The sequence below is a fragment of the Anopheles coluzzii genome, chromosome 3 (genome assembly GCF_943734685.1).
Source record: "Anopheles coluzzii chromosome 3, AcolN3, whole genome shotgun sequence".
Classification (NCBI taxonomy): Eukaryota; Metazoa; Arthropoda; class Insecta; order Diptera; family Culicidae; genus Anopheles; species Anopheles coluzzii.
The window spans coordinates 92710075-92731341 of NC_064671.1; the positions used below are offsets into that span (position 1 = coordinate 92710075).

General features: G+C 46.8%; 1 protein-coding gene across 7 annotated transcripts in view; it reads right to left on the reverse strand.

The window, feature by feature from the left end:
• Positions 1–21267, reverse strand: part of LOC120955325 (putative polypeptide N-acetylgalactosaminyltransferase 9) — a 63348-nt gene that overhangs the window by 2127 nt on the left and 39954 nt on the right. For 3 of the 7 annotated variants that reach the window (XM_049608469.1, XM_049608470.1, XM_049608471.1), the window contains 9 exons: positions 6090–6941; positions 5631–5996; positions 5402–5566; positions 5132–5325; positions 4841–5059; positions 4543–4776; positions 4228–4338; positions 1417–1455; positions 1–858 (listed from right to left, as the gene is read on the reverse strand). The exon at positions 1–858 is cut by the window's left edge and continues 2127 nt beyond it. In XM_049608469.1, coding sequence (XP_049464426.1) covers positions 589–858; positions 1417–1455; positions 4228–4338; positions 4543–4776; positions 4841–5059; positions 5132–5325; positions 5402–5566; positions 5631–5996; positions 6090–6546 — 2055 coding nt within the window. In that variant the 5' untranslated portion in view covers positions 6547–6941 and the 3' untranslated portion in view covers positions 1–588. Of the gene's footprint in view, positions 859–1416; positions 1456–3622; positions 3728–4227; positions 4339–4542; positions 4777–4840; positions 5060–5131; positions 5326–5401; positions 5567–5630; positions 5997–6089; positions 6942–21267 lie in introns of all 7 variants that reach the window. The other 4 variants (XM_040376131.2, XM_040376137.2, XM_040376136.2 and 1 more) reach the window with 4 other exon arrangements.

Consider the following 21267-nt stretch of genomic DNA (forward strand, 5'->3'; position numbering starts at 1 on the left):
TCTCAAGTCGGCTTTCGCTTCTGCCGCGATTCATCGATGCTACTTAAATATGTACAACAGAAGGGAAAAGAAAACTCATTTTCACTCACACGTGTTGCCCTTTAGTACGGGTTTTTTCTCGCACAAACTTGGCAAGTTGAGCACGGGCTTTTATGCTTCTATCCCGCAATGTTTTGCCCTAACATAGTTATATTTATATAAAAAAAAACATCACATTAATTAAAAATCAATCCTAAACGCTCCTTCGCTGATTCGCTCGTCGCGACGACCCGACCCCGGGATTGTAAATGTGGTTGGAATTGATTGAAGGAAGCATACGAAGAAAGGAATGCTGCGTGTGTTGTCTGTGTGTGGTTTCCCTGGAAATAGGTCCATGGTTTGGAAGGAGAGAGAGAGAGAGAGAGAGTCCTGTGTCAGACTCATGGTGCAAATCCTGAAATTAGCTCCTGAGATAGCTCCAAGTTGCTGGCGATAGTGCTTGATAGTTGCTGAGGAACCGGAAGTTCTTTTTCTCTCTCCCCTCCTTTCTATTGAGGACTTCGGTGACAGCGCCGAAGGAGCTTAGTCGTGTGCCTCTCCTGCCCCTCCTCACAGCTTGCTGGCGTCGTAGTTCTGGAAGGACCACCGCTGGGCCTCGACGGCCGCATTACAGTCTTGCATGATCAGCTTGTTCTTCGCCTCGTTGATCGCCAAACACCTGTCGGACGAGCCGTGACGGAGCAGGTGCGACTGGTCCGAGTAGTTCCAGTACTGATTGCCCCGGGAACCGTGGCACGGGTACAGCACCACGTCATCGCCCGCGTAGTCAAGGCACGCCTCATCCCGCCGGATCTCACCCGTTTTGCTCAGCATCCAGTACTAAAATGGGTGCGGGATGGTGGTAAAGGAGCGGGATAAGAAGTAACGGGGACGGGAAGTTGAGGGGTTTAAGAAAAAGAAAACCGTCAATATTGAAGTTCATGGTAGGTGTAACTCTACTTGCTATAGCGTAACAAATGGAGCGCAACTAGAAAATAGATTCAGACAAGTACGGAGTGAGAGATTTTCATTTCGTTACGCCAGTGACTGTTGGGAACTGTTTTAGTTTAAAGTTATAAAACAAAATATTTTAAATTATTTCTCCATCCAAACGACGTGGAGTCCCTGCGGTTACAAACCCAACATGATCTGTTCCATTTGATTTTGCCGTGATGTGTTTTGTGTTAATGTACGTTTTTGTTTTTCATTTTCTTTGTATGTGTTGTGTGTTAGTTCTCGTGTTAGAAGTACTCGGTCCCAGCTTGACCCGAGACTGGGGTAGAGCACCCTATGTGTGTTCGATTCCATGTCTTGATGTGATGTTTGATGCCAATTAAAACACATCTATCCCGGAACGGAGGCTTACAGATACACGATGGTTTACGGACTACTACGTACACGGGAGAACATGTGTTGATCGGGAGCGCCCAACAAGCCCTGCAAAAGGGGGACAATCCAGACAGGGGACGAAAAAGAACAGGATTAGATGATAACGTGATGTCCATTTTTTTGTGTTTTTTTTGGGTACATACAAGACGGGTGCTGCCCATAATGAACCCACCACTTGGCCAATGGGAAACATGTAGACGAGCACAAGGATGAGTGTATAATGCCGAAACACAAACAGGGAACACACGAACGAGAGTTTTTTTGTGTAAAAAGTTGAAAAGATACATTACATGCTACGATTGCATACTTTAAGGCGCACTGTATGTGAAAACGCCTGTCGCTATGCAATTTTTGTAACAAAATTACATTTATATGCTTCTAGCTGGTATCTTTTCTAGCTTTTTAAACAAGACTCTTCATCCGCTTGTATAATTCCATTTCCAATCTGAACATGTTGTGTAAATTTGTAAATGTGTGTAATGTTGGTGCTATGATATGTTCCAATGCGAATGACATAACAGCAAATCGACACGTGGCGCCACAAATGAAATCTCTCTCTCTCATATACATGTGAAACTATTTTCAATGCTCTTATTCTCTCTCTCTGTTTTGCTCAGAAGCTTTTTGTTTAGGAATGATTTTTGTTGCATATACCGCCGCTGTTGCTTAACCTATTTCCCCTTTTCGGAACGAGTAAATACAAAGAAGTAAAGGAAAAAGACACAACCATACCGCGATAGGGAGGGCAATACCTAGGGAAAGGTAGTAGCTGTTTCGAGTACAGTTTGGTTTTAGATCGGGGCAAAGGAAAATATAAAAAAGCGAGAAAGGAAATGACAACAACAGCTGGCAGGCAAAAAACTTCTATGTACAGAGGGGGAAACACGTTGCATTCAGTTTACCAATCATCACCACAAAACGTTTTGCTCTTCGCACACAAGGTACGCAAATGCCACTGCAAAATACCTTTCCATCGCGTAGCGTCACTGTGCTGGGAGAAAGTTTTTAGTTTTTAGTGTAACAAAACAAATAAGAAACAGAAATTCAAAACAAAAAAAAGACCGAAAGTATGTTCGAGGCAAAACTTCAACACACGTTAACAGGCACGGGGACATGCATTTTTTTGTGTGCGTTGGAGTACAAAATTTTGTCAATCGTCTAATTAAATCGTTTGCTGTCAGTGGTATGTTTTTTTCACAATCGGGAACTCTAACCGTCTTGCATGTGTCCAAAGTCAAAGTTTTTTCTCTCTCTTTTAGTCACGTTTTGCGAACGGAGGTTTTTAATTAATGTTTACATTTTTTTGTTTAGCATGCCACACCTCCGTGGTGCTTTTGGTGATTGATCAACGTGATGGAGTCGTGATGGAGCTATGCTGGGTTGTGAATTATTATTTTCAGTTTAACAGTACACGGTGAAGGCTACAGAAATTCGTGAAACTAATCAATTGCTAATGAACGAGTATTCGGTCGATGAAAAATGCATTTGCTTCCGTTTTCTATTGGTGGTGGTGGTGGTGGTGATGATGTTGGCACTATGCTACGATGAATAAGTGAGGTAGCATTTCTTATTGAAAGGTGATCGGTTGAAGCGAGAGGTGTACTATTCGGGTGTACCGACTACGATTAAAAGCTCTTAGGATGGTTAGTAGCAGCAAGTAACTATTTTCCAAATCTATTCATTCACTTTGTGAGATGTTCATTGTTTAATACTTTGACTGTAAGTGAGAAATAGTACTTAAAGTTAAAAGCAAAGCAAATATTCGTTAGTATTGCCTCATCACCGTTTGTTGCCGATTCAACATAAGCATTAGTTCAAGATCGCAGTAACGCTCTGCCCATCTCTCTCGTGGATGATGTTGGCCTGTTAGTCTGTGTAGTTCTGTGTTGATGAAGTATTAATTTTGGGCGGGAGCCAATATGGCATGCCACGAATTTCTTATCAATAGTCCGTATAGCTTAGTGTGCGTTCTACCGGTTCCATAACCGAGGTCCCCGAGGGCTTCCAACAGTCCGCCGTCCGCCTTAGTCCGAAAAAGGTAAAGCCAAAACAAAGCATCTTCGTGTGTACCACACCCGGCCAGGTGCAACGAAGCTGCCACACAGTGTACCGTCCAGTGTATCGTGAGTGAGTACTTGTAATGTTTCGTATGCGTAAGTGTGAGTGTATTGTTTGCGTGTGTGTATGTGTTTGGGGTTGCGTTGGTGTACAGTACCTGGTTACCGCCGGCCTGATGGCAGGGCCAGAGGCCCATCGGCGAATGCATGTCCTCGGGTTTTGCCGCCGAATCGATACACAGATTAGACCACTGGTTCCGAATCTGCACGGTTGTTTAGTGCGGGAGAATGGGCGGGGTAGGTGGGTATGGGCGGTTTTTCGTATTCAATACAGTCAAGGAAAGGGCACACATAGTCATAGTAGGGTTCGAATCGAACACACACACAGTGCGAAGGAGGAAAGTGTTTAAACGTGCGCCGACGATCGATTGGCGACCAAACGCAGTGACATTCGTCAGCGTTTGACAACAATAACAACAACAAGAAAAAGGCCGCGATGAAAGAAAGAGAAAAAGAAGAAAACAATACATTAAAATCGATAAAATAACACAACGATACGGCAACGAACGAAGCGTCCCGGCACGAAGTCGAAACGAACGACTTCAACGATAGCGCAAGCGAGAAAACTGAAATAATCGAAGAGCGTCCGACATTTTGGCGTGCGAGATGGGTGATGATTGGTAGCCTGTTTCCAATATGCTTCCGTTTACGCTACTGCAACGGCGATGCGTGCGAACAGGATAGGTGCAAAAAGGCTATTTACTTGATTGCCACCCTGATTGTGGCACGGGTAGAGTCCGACCGGTTTCCGCAGGTTCCGCTTGCCGCCAGGCGCATCGAGACAGGTTCGGTTACCGTAACCCATGTTTCTTACCTACATGTTGTTTCATAATTTGAGTATTATTTAAGCACTTTCCGAAATGTCACCACTCCGAAGGTGTCTATTGTCGGTTGGTGTTGATTTGCTCCACTCGCACCACCTTCCCAATAGACACCAATCGCTGAGCGATTTCTTGGAAAAGCAGAAAAGTACAGGCACATGCTGACCGAAACGGCTCAGCAGCAAACAAAACATTACCTCGCCCGAAGCAACCGCATCGCCGGGCACGAACAGCTCCGGATAGATGTTGTCCAGGTACCACCGGAACGACTTGCAGCCAAGCTCTTCGCGCAGCTTCTTGCGCGAGCTTACATCACCGTAATCCCCCTTATCGTTACCAATGCGCTGGTAGTAGTACTGCGCGTACTCATCCATCCACACCTCCGCCAGCCGGACCGAGTTGCGCTTGATCACATTCACACCCGTTCGCCACTAAAGAGAAAGACACGTTTATTATTCGTTGCCTGGGGGCAGAGCTGCAACTCGATAGCTCTACCTTGTACGGCGAGCGTTTCCGGAAGATGTGTCCAACGTGCGAACAGGGCACAATCTCGAGCGAACCGCCACACATCCACGTCTTGAAGGAGAGCTCCAAATTTTCACCGCCCCAGATGTCGAACCCGGAGTCGTACGTGCCGAGCCGTTCGAAGAATACACGATCGATCGCAAACAGGCCGCCCGCCATCGTTGGTGACCAAACGGGTTCCGCTGGGCTCTAGAAACGAACAAAAAAAGGGATGTTTAATGCGAACTGTTTGGCAACAAAGTGGGAGCTTGACAATGCTACCTTGTGCTTGCGCTTCTCCCGTTCCGGTACGGCATGCCAGTTGAACTGCAGGTTCCAATCGAAACCACCGACATTCACACCGCCCGAGTCGCGGTAGTGATACTCCATCGTGTTGTCATCGATCACGTCGATCACGGGACAGACGACCGTCGTCGAGTTGCGTGCAATACGATCAAGCAACGGCTCCAGCCATCCTACAAACAAGAAGTAAGCAGCCAATTAGTACGGAACCACGGTGGATGGAGAATGCACCTTTTCACATCAACTCACCGACAGTACATTCGCAGTGAGAGTCAAGATATGTTAGGACTGGTGCCGTCGCATGTCGAGCACCGAGCAGACGGGCACGAATGAGACCCTCGCGTTTGGCAGCACGCACGATCTTCACCTTCGGATAGGCGAGGAAATAGTCCTCCAGCTGCTTCTGGGTGTGAGCTGCAATGAAAACCATTCCATTGAAGCATCCATCTACAGCGAAAAGCCTTTAAAAAACACTCACGCATGTCGGAGAAATCATCGACTAGTATCACCTCCTTCACGAGCTGGTCCGGCGAACGGTCGAGCACCGAGTGAACGGTACGCAGCAGCACCGACCACGCCTCGTTGTGGAAGCAGATGATGACGGACGTCGGCGGCAGATCGTCCATGTAGCGGTCCGGCTCCTTGCACCACGCGTCGCGCGGATCGGGCAGCGTGCGCCGGATCGAGATCATGTCCGCCACGTACTGGTTGAACGCATTCTTGGCCCATCCGTCATCGACCAGCTTTTTCACCTCCGGCGTTAGTTCTTTCGGCAGCACCACGGGCTTGCCCAGCTCACCCGGTCCGTCGCTCGGTGGCGCGATAACGCCGGGCAGAGCGAGAGCTAGAAGAAAAGAAGCGCAGAAAATCAACGTCCACATCCGCCTAAAGGTAGACTATCCGCAGTGCACAACTGCCGGTGTTATACGATACTCACCACCAGCGACACCGTTACCACTGGCGGGCGGCGAGTGTGACTGGGGCCGGCTCGGCTTCGATGGCACCTCCTTGACCGTCTTCACCACCGGCGGCTCATCCAGATCCGGATCGACGCCTCCCGCACCTCCCTCCCCCTCGTCGCCGTCCTCCACCCGGTTGTGATCGACAAAGTTCACGTCCGGCACCTCGGGCACGGCCGGATCCGGCCGATTTGCATCCAGCCGTGCGTTCTCCATAAACTGGTTGAACTTGTTCCGTATGCCTTCCAGCGGCAGTCGTCGCGGCGTCTCGTACTCGATCGCTCCGCCACCGCTTGCCGCTGAGCCGCTACCGCTCGGGCCGCCGGCCCGATTCGCATCGTCCGAGTAGAGCACAAACACGGCCATAAACCATACGACACCGCACAGGGCGGCCAGCTTCAGGAAGGACGATCTCCGTCTACCGAGCAGCGCCATTTTTGTTGTTGCAGGCAGTGCTTTCCGGGCTAAATGTAGTAAATCGCCTGTACCGTACGATATGTGTTAGAAGCGGATTCTTCGCCTGTAGAATTATTCCTGAAGCGTTGTTGTTGAAGACAGTGATCGAGTGTTACGTTTCTATCAACGTACGATCACCTGCGGCACATCGCTCCGTATCGCTGTACGCCTCAGACAACGCCCGCCACGGACGGTACCAGCCTTTGATGTTGACTCGTTGGCTGAGTAAATACCAAACCTTTCGTCAAGTTTGCGTCGCATAAAATTAGCACCAAACTGTGCCAAAATGTGCCGTTTTCCTCCTTACAATTACAATTGATGATGCATCTGTTGCGCGTGATGTGTGTGTTTTACGGTGATATGTTTCACAATTTCTGCAATGAAAAAGCAAAGAAAAAAACACGACCGTGTGTAAGTCAATGAAATGTGCATCTTTTAGCGATAGCTTCACAATTAGTTCACGCTGTTTGATTTGATAAGCTCAATCAGATGGACCAGAGCCCGCTTCCCCGTCGTGCGTTTGTTTTCCCACTCACGTACGGACGTACACGCGCGGTTTGGAGATTTTACGCCTCAACGCGCTGCGCGTACGCGTCTTGTGAAGCTCCGAAAGAGCGGCCCGATGGCATCACTCACTGTCTTCGCAAAGGGGCGCGGACATCAACGAAGACTGGTGGGCCTTTTTTCATGCTTCACCTGGCGTTGCATTCCACAGGCCCATCACCCATCTCTGAGCACGTTGCTCGCAAGCGAAGCTGGCGAGCTGGTTACAAGTCGGGCGAAAGTGTAGACTCTTGAGAAGATCAACAGACCCTGTGGAGTTGGTATGGAGTAGCGAAGAAGCGTCGGTCATCGTTGCCTAGACTTTGTTTGTGTCTCAGCCTGTGTGTGTGTGTGTTGAGAAAAAAACAAAACAATAGATCGTATCTCCCAGCGGAGCTTGACGATTGCGCAATGACATCTTCTTTGAGCGGCAGAAAGTGAGTCGAAGCTAAGCTAAGACCATGCATAAGGCTGGATTGAATCACTGCTGAAGATAGGTTACATGTTCTAGCATAATTTCGCAAAAAAAGAGCTTTGTTAGTGAGGTCATAAGTGCCGATTATGTGACTCAACTGTTTGAGAAAAAGTATCAAAAATGCTCATTTTCTATTATGATCCGTGTTAGAGCACGCGATTTGTCTCTGGTTTGATATATCGAACTGAACGAAGGTCACTTGCATTACCTGACTCAAACGGAGACCGTTTTTTGTCCAACAGCTTTCCGTTGGGTTTAAGCTACGGAAAGCGTTTTGTTTTACAGTTTAACTACTAAATACATATATTTAAACCACACGAATTGCATGTAATTACATTCAAAAGAGATTTTTTGTAATTATTCACTGGGAAAAGGGTGGGAATAACAAAATACACAGAAATTAGAGAATCGTAACACAAGCGCTACTTTGCATGACATTGCCAAACACATTTAAAGAACAATAATGTGCCACATGTAGAAATAATTATTATTTAGTACGATACTTCCTGCGTTACGCGTTGCAGTTTGTTTTGACAAACAAATTCATTTCAGATCAATTTGGTAGCAATGTCTCGTGTCAACGAAAGAAGTCTCTAACAAGCTTGTATAATACCGATTTTGTTTCAGTTCGTGTAGCGCGGTTTTGTTTGATACTTTTCCGTTTGAATCAGATAATCGACACTATAGTCTCTCCTTTCAATTAGAGATAGCTACGATGATACGCCAATCAGAACGAGTTATAAATAAAGTTCGCGATTCAACGTACCATCGAGCCAGCTTTAACTAGAACTGGCCTGATCTCGCTTCAGCATTCCAAAGCACCCACTTACATCTACAGCATGATGCAATTTATCGTTCCCTTTGTTGTAGGTAGCGAAAAAGCTCTAAATTGCATAATTGGCACCCTGCGGGAATGGCGTAGACAGCGGGGCAAATCCACGCCACAATAATCATAATCATCCGGTGGCGTTGCAAAGCAGAACCTAACAAGCATACAAGCGGTATGTGTTGGTGTTAATAAGCCACCGCCATGGGGATCCACAAATTGATACCCTCTCGCTGAACCATGGAGCAGTGTCGCATTACAAGACGTATGGAGAGAAAAGGTAGACGAAAAAGAGATGGCTTTGTTAGGTGGATTAAGTCATTTTGCTTCCTCAAAGCACGCCTAAAGATATGCAAACTGAACAGCAAATTCATACTATTATTACTCCTCATTGCTTATTGATCGTATTTAACGATAGCAATCAATTAAAGGATTTTGTATTGATCTGTTTAGATAGAAATGAATTATAAAAGCCAAAACGCCCTCTTAATCTGGTTTAATATCTCTTTCAAATCCCCAACAACCTGCTAAAATTGCTCATGATGCAATTTATGTTTCACACCATGAAAACACACGCAAAATGAAGCTTAATCCAAAACATAACCAACCATATCGTGTGTGTGTGCAATCAAATCAAAGAAAGTCAAAGGTTACAGCGGCCGCGTAACCGGCAGCATAACTCCGCGGCAGAAGAACCCCGAACGCGGAAGGCGAAAAAAGACACGAGGAAAAATAACAAATCCCAGCCCAGAAAAAAAAACAATGATCGGTATAATTATGTGATGAGATTGAAAGTTATCGCTGATGGGAATTTATTTGACGGCGGCTGGGAACGGGCCACGACACTGGCAATGGTTGAGTGTCGCGTGGAATCGTAAATTTTCGTTTGCTGCGCGTTTTGATTTTGGCCGTTTTTGTTTGTGCTTTATTTTCGTTTCTTTTCATGGGCTTTACGGGGTGAGGGTCGTAATTGAACCACGGCAATGCCCCAACATATGCTGGGTGTAGTATGATGAGCTACGATTTGTACCGCAATGAAACCGAGAGGACACACCAAACACAATGGCAATGGGAGAAAATAATCATTTTCGTCTGTTTTTCTATCTGTTTGGCTTCTGGGACTGGGAGGGAGGGGATGATGGTTGTGTACAGTTTTGTTGTGCAATTTATTAAATCCCTCCAATTCCCATTTGTTTGAGTTTTGCTTTCTTCTCATTGTACTTCACCAGCCGGCGTGCCGGTGCCTCAAAGCGGATGAGGAATGTGAAGAATTACTATTGATTGAAGGGGCGTACAAACGGGCCGGGTGCATTGTAAGCACACAATTCGTATGCAAATAAGAGTATCATTGTCCCATGCTCGAGACCAGGTAATCTTGCGAATGGAGTTTACAATTACCGGTTGCATTTCTTGCTGCTCAATTTTCAAAACCAAACATAGAAAAGAGCGGCAACCAAAATCTCGTTCCAATGATGGAGCATCAATTTCACTCGGAAAGGTCCACAAATTGACGGCTTCGGGTCGCGCCAAAACCTACTTTGGCTGACCCTTGAAGCCCATCGATTTCGCTTGTTTTGATTTGCATTGAGCCGGTCGGCCAAAGATTGCTCCAAAAATCGGCCCACAAAGGACAAGGCCATGGGAAAAACGGCCGGCCCGAAATGACCGGTCCGGCGTAGGCATTAAACCCTCCATTACCGTGCTTGCGGTGCCATGGATCACATACACAAAAACACACTATTTGGGCCGCTCATAATGCTGCGGCATTAATGCTTCTCGTGCCCTGCTTGAGGTCGATTTGTGCTGAGAAGCATTTATCATGAAGGAGGTTTAGCTCCAAAATGAGATACATTAGCCCTCATGGAGCGTCTTAGGTTAGGCCTTGGTTTAGAATTATGCTGGTGCTTAATGAATGAGCGTGAATTAATAAGTCTTCATTGCTAAAAAGTGTATTTTTATTTCAGTTGTTCACTTGATCGGTTTTACCTTTCTAAATTGCAGCATTAAATGTAACCGAACATCACAACAAACCTGTTACACCATCAGAAGAAACGATCTTTCACCTCATCGCATTGCAAGAGACGAACCTTTCGCTAAAGCAATCCTTCACTTGTCTGAGCTTGGCTTGAACTGAAGCCCCAACAAATGATGATACCAGCCAATTGCGCGCCGGTCGTAAAACAAAATAACCGCTGTGTCTATACCAAACGGCCCACAACCCAAAACGATACGCGGTGGCACACCGCCATAACTTCAGCCGCATAGATTATAAAAATTTTGTCCCTCCCGCCGTGCCAAGAGAGTAGTCCCACGGCGAAAGCGACGATTCCACCATTTCGCTTATCAAACAGCCCCGAGAAACAATATAACAGACGATCCGATGACAGCTCATTTACACGGGTTTCTGGCTCCGCTGGCGTAGAAGATGGCGTAATCAAAAAGCTCTGCCTAACAACCGATCGAGTAAAAGTGATCGGCGAGAGGTTGAGACAAATTGAAGCAACAAAAAATGCGGAAGAAAACGCGACATTTCGCACGATGGGTTCGATGGCTAAACACGGGCGTTGATGTCATTAATTATGGTGATCGTCTTCATGGCTCGCTCATAATTTCATACCCGCGCCGTTTTGCATTTTGTGGCCCGCATAACGCCACGGCAGATCGCGAAAACGTCAGACCCTGGGGGCGAAGTTGGGCACACAAAATGAGGCTCATTAAAGCGAATCCAAAACGCCAATCTTTTAATTTACGACCCAACGAACGGTAACGACTGAGGGGGAAAATTGGGCAGAAACAAGACAAAAGACGCGTGTGCATCTTCGTTTCTTCTCACACCGCACGCTCGCGATTGACCATTAATTGATTTCCATTCACCCCCTCTGTGGTCTCTCTTTCTGTGCCTACCGATCCAATCGACCGTGAAGACGAATTTTCCCCGTTCAGCTCGCCGTCGGTTTTCGGTCCGGAATTCCGCGCGCGGCAAGTTTTGGCGTTTTTCCCACACTTTTCGATTGCATTATAACGAGCCGGCGCTGTCTGGCTCGGTGGTTATGTGTGTATGTGTGTTGCCTACGGCGGAGACAGTATTTTGAAGAACTTTCCTTTTCTAACCGTTTTCCGGGGGCAATTGTCGGCAATTCTCTTTTTAAACCGAACGGTAACCCCTTTAAAAAGTGATGAGGTTTAGTCGCAGTTTGTTGAAAAGGAAAAAGGGAGCTTTGTTTGAAGGGGAGGAGGAAAGGGAGTTGTAAAACGGGTGACATTTAATTCATTGCAGACACGCGTGTCCGTGTGCAGTGTGCGGAATTGCCTTTGACGATTGAAGCTGGCAGCTTTTGTGGAGAAACACGCCAACAGACTAATGCACATCGCAGCCAAGGGCATGAGAGAGAGAGCGAGAGAGAGTTGCACCTGGGAAAGGGGTAAAGTTTATGTGACATTTTTGTGCACATAAAAATTCACCATGCGAAACGGCACTTCGCCATCCCGGACCTAGATTTATCCGGTTGCGCTGTGGCATGATCGATTCGAGGCACGTCAGCTAACGCGACAAAGAATGTTTCCTTCTTGCGAATGTGTCTTGGGTGCTGCTTTCTCCAACACTGCAAGTATGAGCAGCAAAAGACATTTGGATTTAATCTCAAACGAAAATATTTCAAAAATAAATGAGAATCATATCATATTTCAAGTATTTGCAATTAACGCCTAAAGCTATGCACATTGCATTGCATTATTGTATTATTAAAAGGATTTTTACAAACTCATCGCCATAGAACGATCCTAATCAGATTAAAATCGTATTAAATCATGTGTACACTCACCATAACCCTCCAAAAGTGTATAATTTCTCCCTTCACTTCGCTTCACGTATGGAAGTAAAAGTGAACGCGCGCGAAGTTTTTCCTGGTTCATCCAAATTCATGATGCCAATTTTTTAGATCTCTGCATCCGGCTTGTGCTTCGCATCGTGCAACAACACTTTCACACAGACACACAGGCCAAACGCCGCGCTCTATCATAAACATGCGCCACCTTCTTACACCTTCTTCAATTGCACGCACGGCCACTGTTGGAAAGGTGTTAAGCGCTGTTGAACCATCTGCGGCACGGCCTTTTGGGGGGCGCATGAGCTCATCCACCTTCACAACCAACCAAACCAACCCACAAAACCGTTCAATCTCGATTGAACGGAATGTCATACGGGTTTATGTCTTACCCTTCTTCTTGTTTGCCTCCCTCACCCCCCACGGGGACATGTTTTGGGTTATGAATTTCTGTTTTGTCGGAGGACCTCGGGCCGGACAGGCCTGAAAAGTAAAAGTACCATTCAAGATCGGGGGCTGTCCGGCCCAATAGGAAAGAAGATGCGCCATCGAAACGAAACCAAACGGTCATTATTACGGGGGCGCCCGTTTAGCTCTGCCTGTAACCCAGGGGGAAAAAGGGGAGGCTGGCTGTTTTTTACGCTAAAACCGGAGAAAGTTCAACCATTCCAGACGCCGCGGCCGTTACCGAACGCATCTTCTTCCCACCGGGAGTTCCGATTAATTAGATAGTTTTGAGTGGTGTCTGCTTTTTTTCATGCTGCTGCTGCCGTCGTGCTTACCTTAAACCGAACACCTTCGATTGGGTTCGATGGTTTGCCAAGAGCGTTGCGGTATGCGAAATAAAATTAATAGGCAATGGGTACGACGGATTAAATCACCCACTCGCATTAACATGAGGAAAGCATATCACAAACACGCAGCGCGGGGCTGTGGGGATTGAGTCTCGAAAATGTAAAACACTGACGCCACTTGGAAGCACACAGACACAGACAGCCATCGGTTCATAAATATGATGGAATTTTTTGGCAACTTTCACGACATTTTCGGGGGCCTCCTCTTTGTCCTCCTCCTTTTGTTTGGCAAGCGATGCGGAGGAGTCTCTCTCTATTAGTTAAATCTCTCCTTTTTCGGGTTCACCTTAAAGCGTGCGTTAAAGGACAACTAATCATCACTTCTCCCCCAAATTAACCTTCCGCGTATCCTGCGCGAAGCAGCCGAAAAGCTTCCTCAAATTCACTGGAACCGCCAACATCCCATCCAGCGCAGCTTCCACCGGCCAATTTGCATGCACAAATAAATCCCACGGTTACGTAAAGCGGCCCGAGCTCGTCCCGAAAAGCGACGATGACGAGACGTCTTCTTCTCTGCACGGGCCACATAATTAACCGCCGTGTGTCCTTCCTGCCCGCGAGAGCGGGGCCAGCTTCCTCGCAACGCGCGCATAAAAACTTTCCCAATCTGCGCTCCCTCTGCCATCTATCTTGTTTTGCAATCGTTGGTGATTTATTGCCCGCAAAAGAACGCGCGCGCGCGCAAACTTTATCCATTTTTTCTTGTTGTTTCATCGGTTTGTTTTCTTTCTTGGAAGAGCAGTTAATTTGCTTCATCACCACCAAACCGCCCGAAAGTAGTCCCGTGTCCAGCTCAAACACAAAAATGTTAACGCCGAAAACAAAAAGCTTTGCTTGAGAAAATGCCTCGCTGGGAGTTACATTTTCCCCGACACTTTGACACTTAACGATTGCTTTGGTGGTGGTTTGATTTAAATTAGCAAGCGTGTTTTGTTCCACAAGCGTATCGCGCGCCTCGACACATGCTGTGTGGATGGGATGGGATGGGAAGGCGGTACCCTTCGCCCTGCCGGTTGTTAAAACGATATGGCTGAGAGGCGATATGCTAATTAATGTGAGCACGCAACAGAAGGTTTTCAGTTTCATTTATTCGGCTGCCGCACGGTCGCCCGGCGCTTTTCCTTCAATTGAGTTGTACGTTTTCCACGGTTTTATTAAACTCTCTTGGCAGGTGGTGCTCTGCGCAGCCGTGCCGCGTGAGCTGTGGTGAGCTATTTTTGGGGCTCTGACATATCGTACCGAACGTTCATTACCGTCGAATGATGAAGATGGAAGGCTTCTGACAGTTTAAATTGATATACAAATTGTATGGAAAATGTGTTCCTCCTAGAGCAAGCGATCGTTAATTAGCACTGCAAAGGGGAATAAAAATAGCCTAACTTTACTGATTATGATAGGCATATTGCAACACAATTGGAAAGAAAGCGCAACATTTGTTACAAAACGTGAGAAAAGCCCCGGGAACTGATTTCCCGAAATCATTTGCAAAAGCTCATCGATATCTGATTTGATACAAGACTCAACTAATGACATGCGATGCGGCTGAGGAACCTTTTTCCGAGCGTCCTTTGCGACTGCCCTCGACATGCGCTAATCCGTGAGCTGGTACGCTGCCTAAAGGTTAAACCCTTCCGGACCACCACGAAAAGGGCAAACCACGATCGCCACGATCGAAGTGAAAAGATCTCCGCTTGGAGCAGCATTTCACCTCCTTTCAATCAACGCTTGTCTGTGACCGACTGGACAAAGAGCTCGCTGCTTTGCAGCCGTCCTCCTATCTTCCTTCTCATCACCTGTCGATACCTTTTCGTGCATTACTGCCATTGCCAGCCTCCCTGAATGCACCGATGCAGAGACACATAATTGCAGAGTCACGCTCAAAGCTCAGTGCGCCGCCCGGTTGCTTTGTACCTCTTTGTGAGACTGTTAACACGGGCAAAGCATCCAATCGTGGAATGTGTTTAACTAGGAATAGGCCTTGACTCGACGCTGGCCCGATGTACGCTGTGTTGCTGTGAAGAGCACCGATGCAACAATAACAAACGGTTCAGCTTCAAGGGAAGATCCCATGACGGCGGTGAAGCGCACGGAACTCATCGTGCGCTCATCTTCGCAACACACGCAACCGTGACACAACCGGACCACCGAAGGTCTTAATCTTTGCTCATTGATTAACTTTTAGATGAAGCTTAGATAGCAAACTGCTCTTCGGAGAGCGAAGCAAAAAGGGCGCGAAAATTTAATAATCTTTTCCATCCTCCCGTACACAGCACGAAAGATGAATGACGTCGATCTGTGCCGTGACTCGTGACATCACTAAGCCAGGGCCCTTTACAACCGTGCCAGCAATCATCGCTGCAAGATGGAGTAACCTCAAAAGCACAAGACGACGAACGCGAGCTTCCCATCTTTTTCGGTTGGGCCCCATCTGAATCTCGCACACACATACGAGGGAGTGCCCCGAGCAGCCTCAAGAAGTTTGGAGCCCATTTGAAAAGGTCATTCTGGTATCTGATTCTCAAGAATAATCGGAGTTTGCACCGCCGGCAAAACTTACCTCCAGCGACGAATGAAATATTAACCATGATTTATACATCTCTTGATCCCCTCCAGACACACATACGGGCAAAAAGGTGCAGGAAGCGACAAAGGTGGTCGGTAAATCATTTAAATTGCCTGCGACAGAGAGTGCTAAATGTCAGGTCAGTTTCAAATCGAACCGGCCCCCCTCCGGAATTGGTGTAGCAGTGCAGTACAGTGAAAGCGTTAGCACGGAAGGTACTTCATGTCTGGCGGGCGTTTTCTTCCCAGTCCCTGTGGGCATCGGGCTGACAGGTTGGTTGGAAGCAAAACGGAAGCCCTAGAAAGTGGCTGCAGCCAGGGGGAAAAGAGAGAGAAAAACCGGAATCAAACACACACACATGCACAGACATCCTCTCAATGTAACGATATTGACAGTTTCCTCCGTAATTAAGATGATTGGTCGATAACAACACTCAAACGCATCGCGATTTGCCACCCTTACCCTGCAGGGTTCGCTGCTTTCCCCCGTGAGGGAAATGAGGGGTTCGTCGTCGTGCTTCGGTGGCGCATTTTAATTAATCCATTGGTGTGAGTTGTTTCTAGCTGCAACGTGTTGGAGTTTTCCTCCGGTTCGTGAGAAAGAGGAGGAGGCCGATGGTTCCGGTCAGCGGGTACACGACCCGGTGTGCGTGCGTGCGTGTGTGTGTGTAAGAGGTTCGAGAGATTGAAATGTAGCAAAAATAAAATAAAACGGTCACTCCATAACTAGACCGGAACTAACGGAAGTACGGAGTGGCAAGGGGCGCCGGGTTCACTGTGGGTGAGTGTGTCGTGTGGGGTGAGTTTTTCTTACACACGCATGAGGGTTGTCGGTGTGAGCGATGGAAAGCTTCATTTAAATGGTGAAATTAACAGGATTTTGCTGATCCTTTATTGAATTATGCTTCCTAATATTCTTTTTTTTTAGTTTTTTCGTGTCCACAGGTCTTTGTGTGATAGAAACATTCCATTTTTTGTCTTTCAATACGATGTTCTTCGTGTTTAGAGTGATTAGCATCTACATTCACTCTATCTGGGTCAAACCAAGCAGATTGTTACCCGAAATGGGACCGGATTGCAAGTTGAAACATAAATATCTCTTTAAAGGCTGTTTGTTTTTTGCATTTATTGCCTCCCCATCACCCATGCACACTGACCCATCGCCAACATTGCCCTTTTGAATGCATAATAAAGACGTTTAAATATTATAATTACTCATCAACGGCCAGCAGCAAACAAACAGAGCGGTGACACAATGGTCCGCCCGTCCGATCTTGATCCGTGAAATGTAAATCCCGCGCACAGCGACGAACCTCCCTACCTTATCCGGATGCATTTTTCATCAAACCGTGACCGGGGCGCTTGCGAAACAAGGTGTGTGTCCTTGAATCACACCCACCCTTCTTGTACGGTCCCCTATTGGCATGGTAATGTACAATTTAAATTTGTAACACATTAAACTGAACCAATCGCGCACACCAGCGAACGAGCAAAACAAAAACAAAAAATGCGTAAAATAATTAACAAACAAAGGAGCACAGTGGTGTCGACGATGCGATGCTGCGCCTCTGCTGATGCTGTGCCTGCATTCTCTCATTGTACTAAAAACCACCCCTGTGTGTGTGTGTATGTGGGTTGACGAATCGCGCAATCGTAACCTTCGAATCCAATGTGCGCCGGCTAATGCGATTCGGTTGGCTGTTTGACGAGAATTCCGGCTCTTGTTCAGAGCCTTGAAACATCAACACCAACACTAAAAACACAGTCTCCAGAAAGTGAAATACACTGCGGCAGTGAGTGGTGATTGGGGCAAATTAAATTATGCACCCTTCTCTACTGCGACAGATCGGCAAGCGATGCAACTTCCGGTGTGCGAGGCTCGATTTCACCGACGCCACCGCCATCACCTGACCCTGCGAGGTCAATAATTACAGCCCGAAGTGAAAAAGCTGGCGACCATTTTCCAATCGTTATTGGCCAGCAGACATGCAAATTCCGTGGCTCTCGAAACCGTGTTTGCATCATGCCGTGTTTCACTGCCACGGTACATCCGTTTCACGCCCGGTCTGGTTATGTGTGTGTGTGTGTGCGGTGAGCCGTTTTTTTCCATCCGCGTCCCATCCGTCTGCGAGGTGTCGTCGCGCATCATTTGCGTTTGCGGCAACAAACAAAGTAACAAAAAAACAAAAAAAAAAACAAAAACTCGCCCGCCGCCATCCAAACACGATTATCATCACCTGCGGGCCGGAATAGGAGGAAAATAAGGTCCGATGAGACATGGAAAATCAATCTCGTTAGCAAAAGACGAGGTTTTGATTTCGGGTTTTGCTGTTTTGCGTGCACACACCGGTGACAAAGAGAGAGAGAGAGAGAGAGAGGGAGAAATGGAAATTAGTGTGACAAAAAGTATAATTTAACACACGAATGCGCGAATGTGAATCCAATCAACTCCGGCGGGGGAAAGTCGCCAGTCGGTGTCACATAAAAATGGTAACCAGATTGGAAGCTGCCAGCCAGGGGGGGACACAGTGGGTGAGAGAGTGATGCGGCAGTGATTATGCGTAGCAAAAAAAAAAGTGCTTTTGTATAAACATTTCACGACAAATAAGTACAGACATTATTTAAACAACATCTTGGCGAACAATTATATCATCCTGCGACGTATCGAGTTGCTCTCCGTGACACTTGTCTTCAACCCCAGAGTCTTCAGCCAATGGAGGAGTGAGTGAATGCACAAAAACGTAAACAGAAGAAAAAATTCCCATCCCCATGGTCACGAAACCAAATCAACACCAGTTAGCGCGTCAGCCACTGGTCGGCATCCTTTCCCCATCAAACTAGGTCGTACGAAAGCGAAAGCCATTTTCACCCTCTCTGCGCCACTTGAACGGAACTGGCTCGTGGCGCCCGTGCGACACACATGCAAAAGCGCAAGATGACAAACACGCCCGAGCAGCGGGCCGATTGCGGAAGCATTATAATGATTTGCCGAGGTTAAGCAACAACAAAAAATGCAAGCCATTTAACACAAAAAATAGACTTTTCTTGGGGCCTATTATGCAGCAAGATCGGTATGGAAATTGGCAAAGATAGTTGGTCCCCACTGGGGGAGGGCGTTGCTGCATCTTGGCGCGTTTATTAGCCGCTCTCCCACACACAAACACACACACACACGCACGGGTTGCATCGCCAGGCAACCTGAAACCTGAAGTTGTGCAGCACCAGCAAAACAAAAGACATTCCCGGTAGCAGCCCCTAATGCCATCACACATGCGGTAACGACGTCGCAAACGAAACCGTCTCTCTCTCTCTCGCTTACCGGGGGGAGGGGGTGGAGTTTTATGTAAATTGTACGGTGATATTTAAGCACAGCTTATGATAATCGTCTTGAACGAGAGAGAGTACACCGCCACAGCAACCACCAAACACACACACAAAAAAGTGGAATGCATCAAAATGCTAGAGGGATCAGAAAAAACCACAAGTAGCTCGTCATATGGGGCAGAGCCCGGACCCGGGAAGGTGCACTCGACTCACGTGCGCCATTTATGCATCATTTTTTGTAACACAATTTTTTATGTTTTTTGCAGCACCTAGCGTCGGGTCGGAACTTGGCTGATTAGTCATTTAGTCGGTGCGGTGAGGTTTTGTCGCCCCCGAGACTATAAAATGCCACCCATAACATGCTGTGGATGATGTTGGTTAGATGAGCAGCGGGTGAAGAAAGTGAAATTTTTTCACATCCCTTTGAACGCTCACAAGTGGGATGGCGGGGACGGCCAGACCGTTGGTGGACGGTCGGTGTGAAGTTTTCTTACGTAATTATTATTCCCGCCATCACTTTTCAACCGCTCGGCATCTTCTCTGTTGTTGTTTTTTTGCTGTTTTTTTCACACCGATAGAAAGATGGACACAACTGGCTCGTGTGCAATAAAGTTGGGATATGTTTTCATGACAAAAGTGGGATTAAAAGTTGCGCTTTAAGGTGCTTTTATTGCTTTACTACGCTACTGCGCTAACAGTTCCGGCGAATTGGTCAGCTGCCAAAAGCTGTTTAAATAAACTAGTATGATAATCGTAAAGCTTCCCATATTCCCAAACCTACTTAATGCTTCAGGTTGATACCCGGGAAAAGGTGCCATTACATAAAAGCATAAAACAATAATTGGCGAGGGTATAAAATTATGCAAGCACGTAAGAGAGTTGTGGGTTGCGAAGAGAACAAACCCGATGCGAAACTAATATCATTTTAATTTAAAAAAAATAAAGAATGTTCTTGGAACAAAAAATAAAATTGTGAAAATTCTCACAAACGAAACGAGATGAAATACCGACAACATTCCAGTACAACAGGTTACCATACTTCCGACCATTTCACGTTACCGCGTGGTTCGGTTCGTACGGTTTTTGTTTACTTTTAACAGTACATTCCGACGCTTTCTACCAGCAGCAAAACGTGGCCGCACCAAGGCCCACCACGGTCAAAACGAATCGACGCGTTACAATCACGCCCGCAAGAGGGCAAGCAGAACGCCGTTGGTCGTGTTTTCGTTTGCCCGAGAACACGTGCCCTCAACTCTCCCACGCCACCTCGCTCCCCCGTGTGCTGATGAGTGTTTATCTTTTAAGCACTCGCTCGTTTTTTTCTTAGTTTCGAGCAGGCGTCGTAGGTGAAACAACATAAACATCTAGCTGTACGGCCCTTTCGGGGGGACAAGGGTGCGTTCTAAATGGGAAAAGGTGGAGGAGGAAAGGTACGCACAGATTAACCACGTTCAGGCGTGGATATCTGTTTGGATATCTGTCGTGCTTAATCCTACTTAGAATCCATAATCATCTTCGACAGCTTCAATCTTTTTATAACACAACATGAAGCGGGCAGACGCACTGCAGCATATTGCTATGTTTCGCAGAGTTTCCTTTTCCAACGATTTCTCAAGACAGTCCCCCGTTGCTGTTGCGATGTCTTTCAGCGTGTGAGTAATCCCATAAAGATGAGCGTTCGTATGGAAGCATACACACAAAAAAAGAGAAGATAAACACACTAGAGAAGCAATCGAGTGGATTGAACCGTTAAAACGAAACCAATCGACGGCGCGTTAAAAAGGGCTCCGGAGTTCGGCGGCGGTTGGTGGCAGTGGCCGCTGATAGGCTTAAAAGGTGGGAACGTACGAAGAAAGGTAAACACATAACAGATGCAATTAAACACACGATAAGCATGCTAACATGCATCGACAAACAAGCACTGGCGCTCACTCACTCGCTCTCGCTCTCTCTTTCTTAGAGGGTCAACAAATCATGCATATATAAATAGTTGCGAAAAGCCTTCAACTTTTCTTTTGTGAAGAAATCAAGATCACAGAAACATAATTAAACTATTCAAGCGTCATATCAACACATTCATTAAAGCGACAACTTCGTTCAACAACCTCATTTGCGCTTGTGAAATCGATTCGATTGAGTGTACTTTACCCCATCCTCTCCAACACAAAGAAACCCATTTCCAACAATCGTTTCAAACCCACAAAAACGATCACTACTTGAAGCCAGCTCATAAAACAGTCCGAGACAGGCCGCGCTCGACTCGCCGACTCCCGATCGGAAGAAAAGCTAATC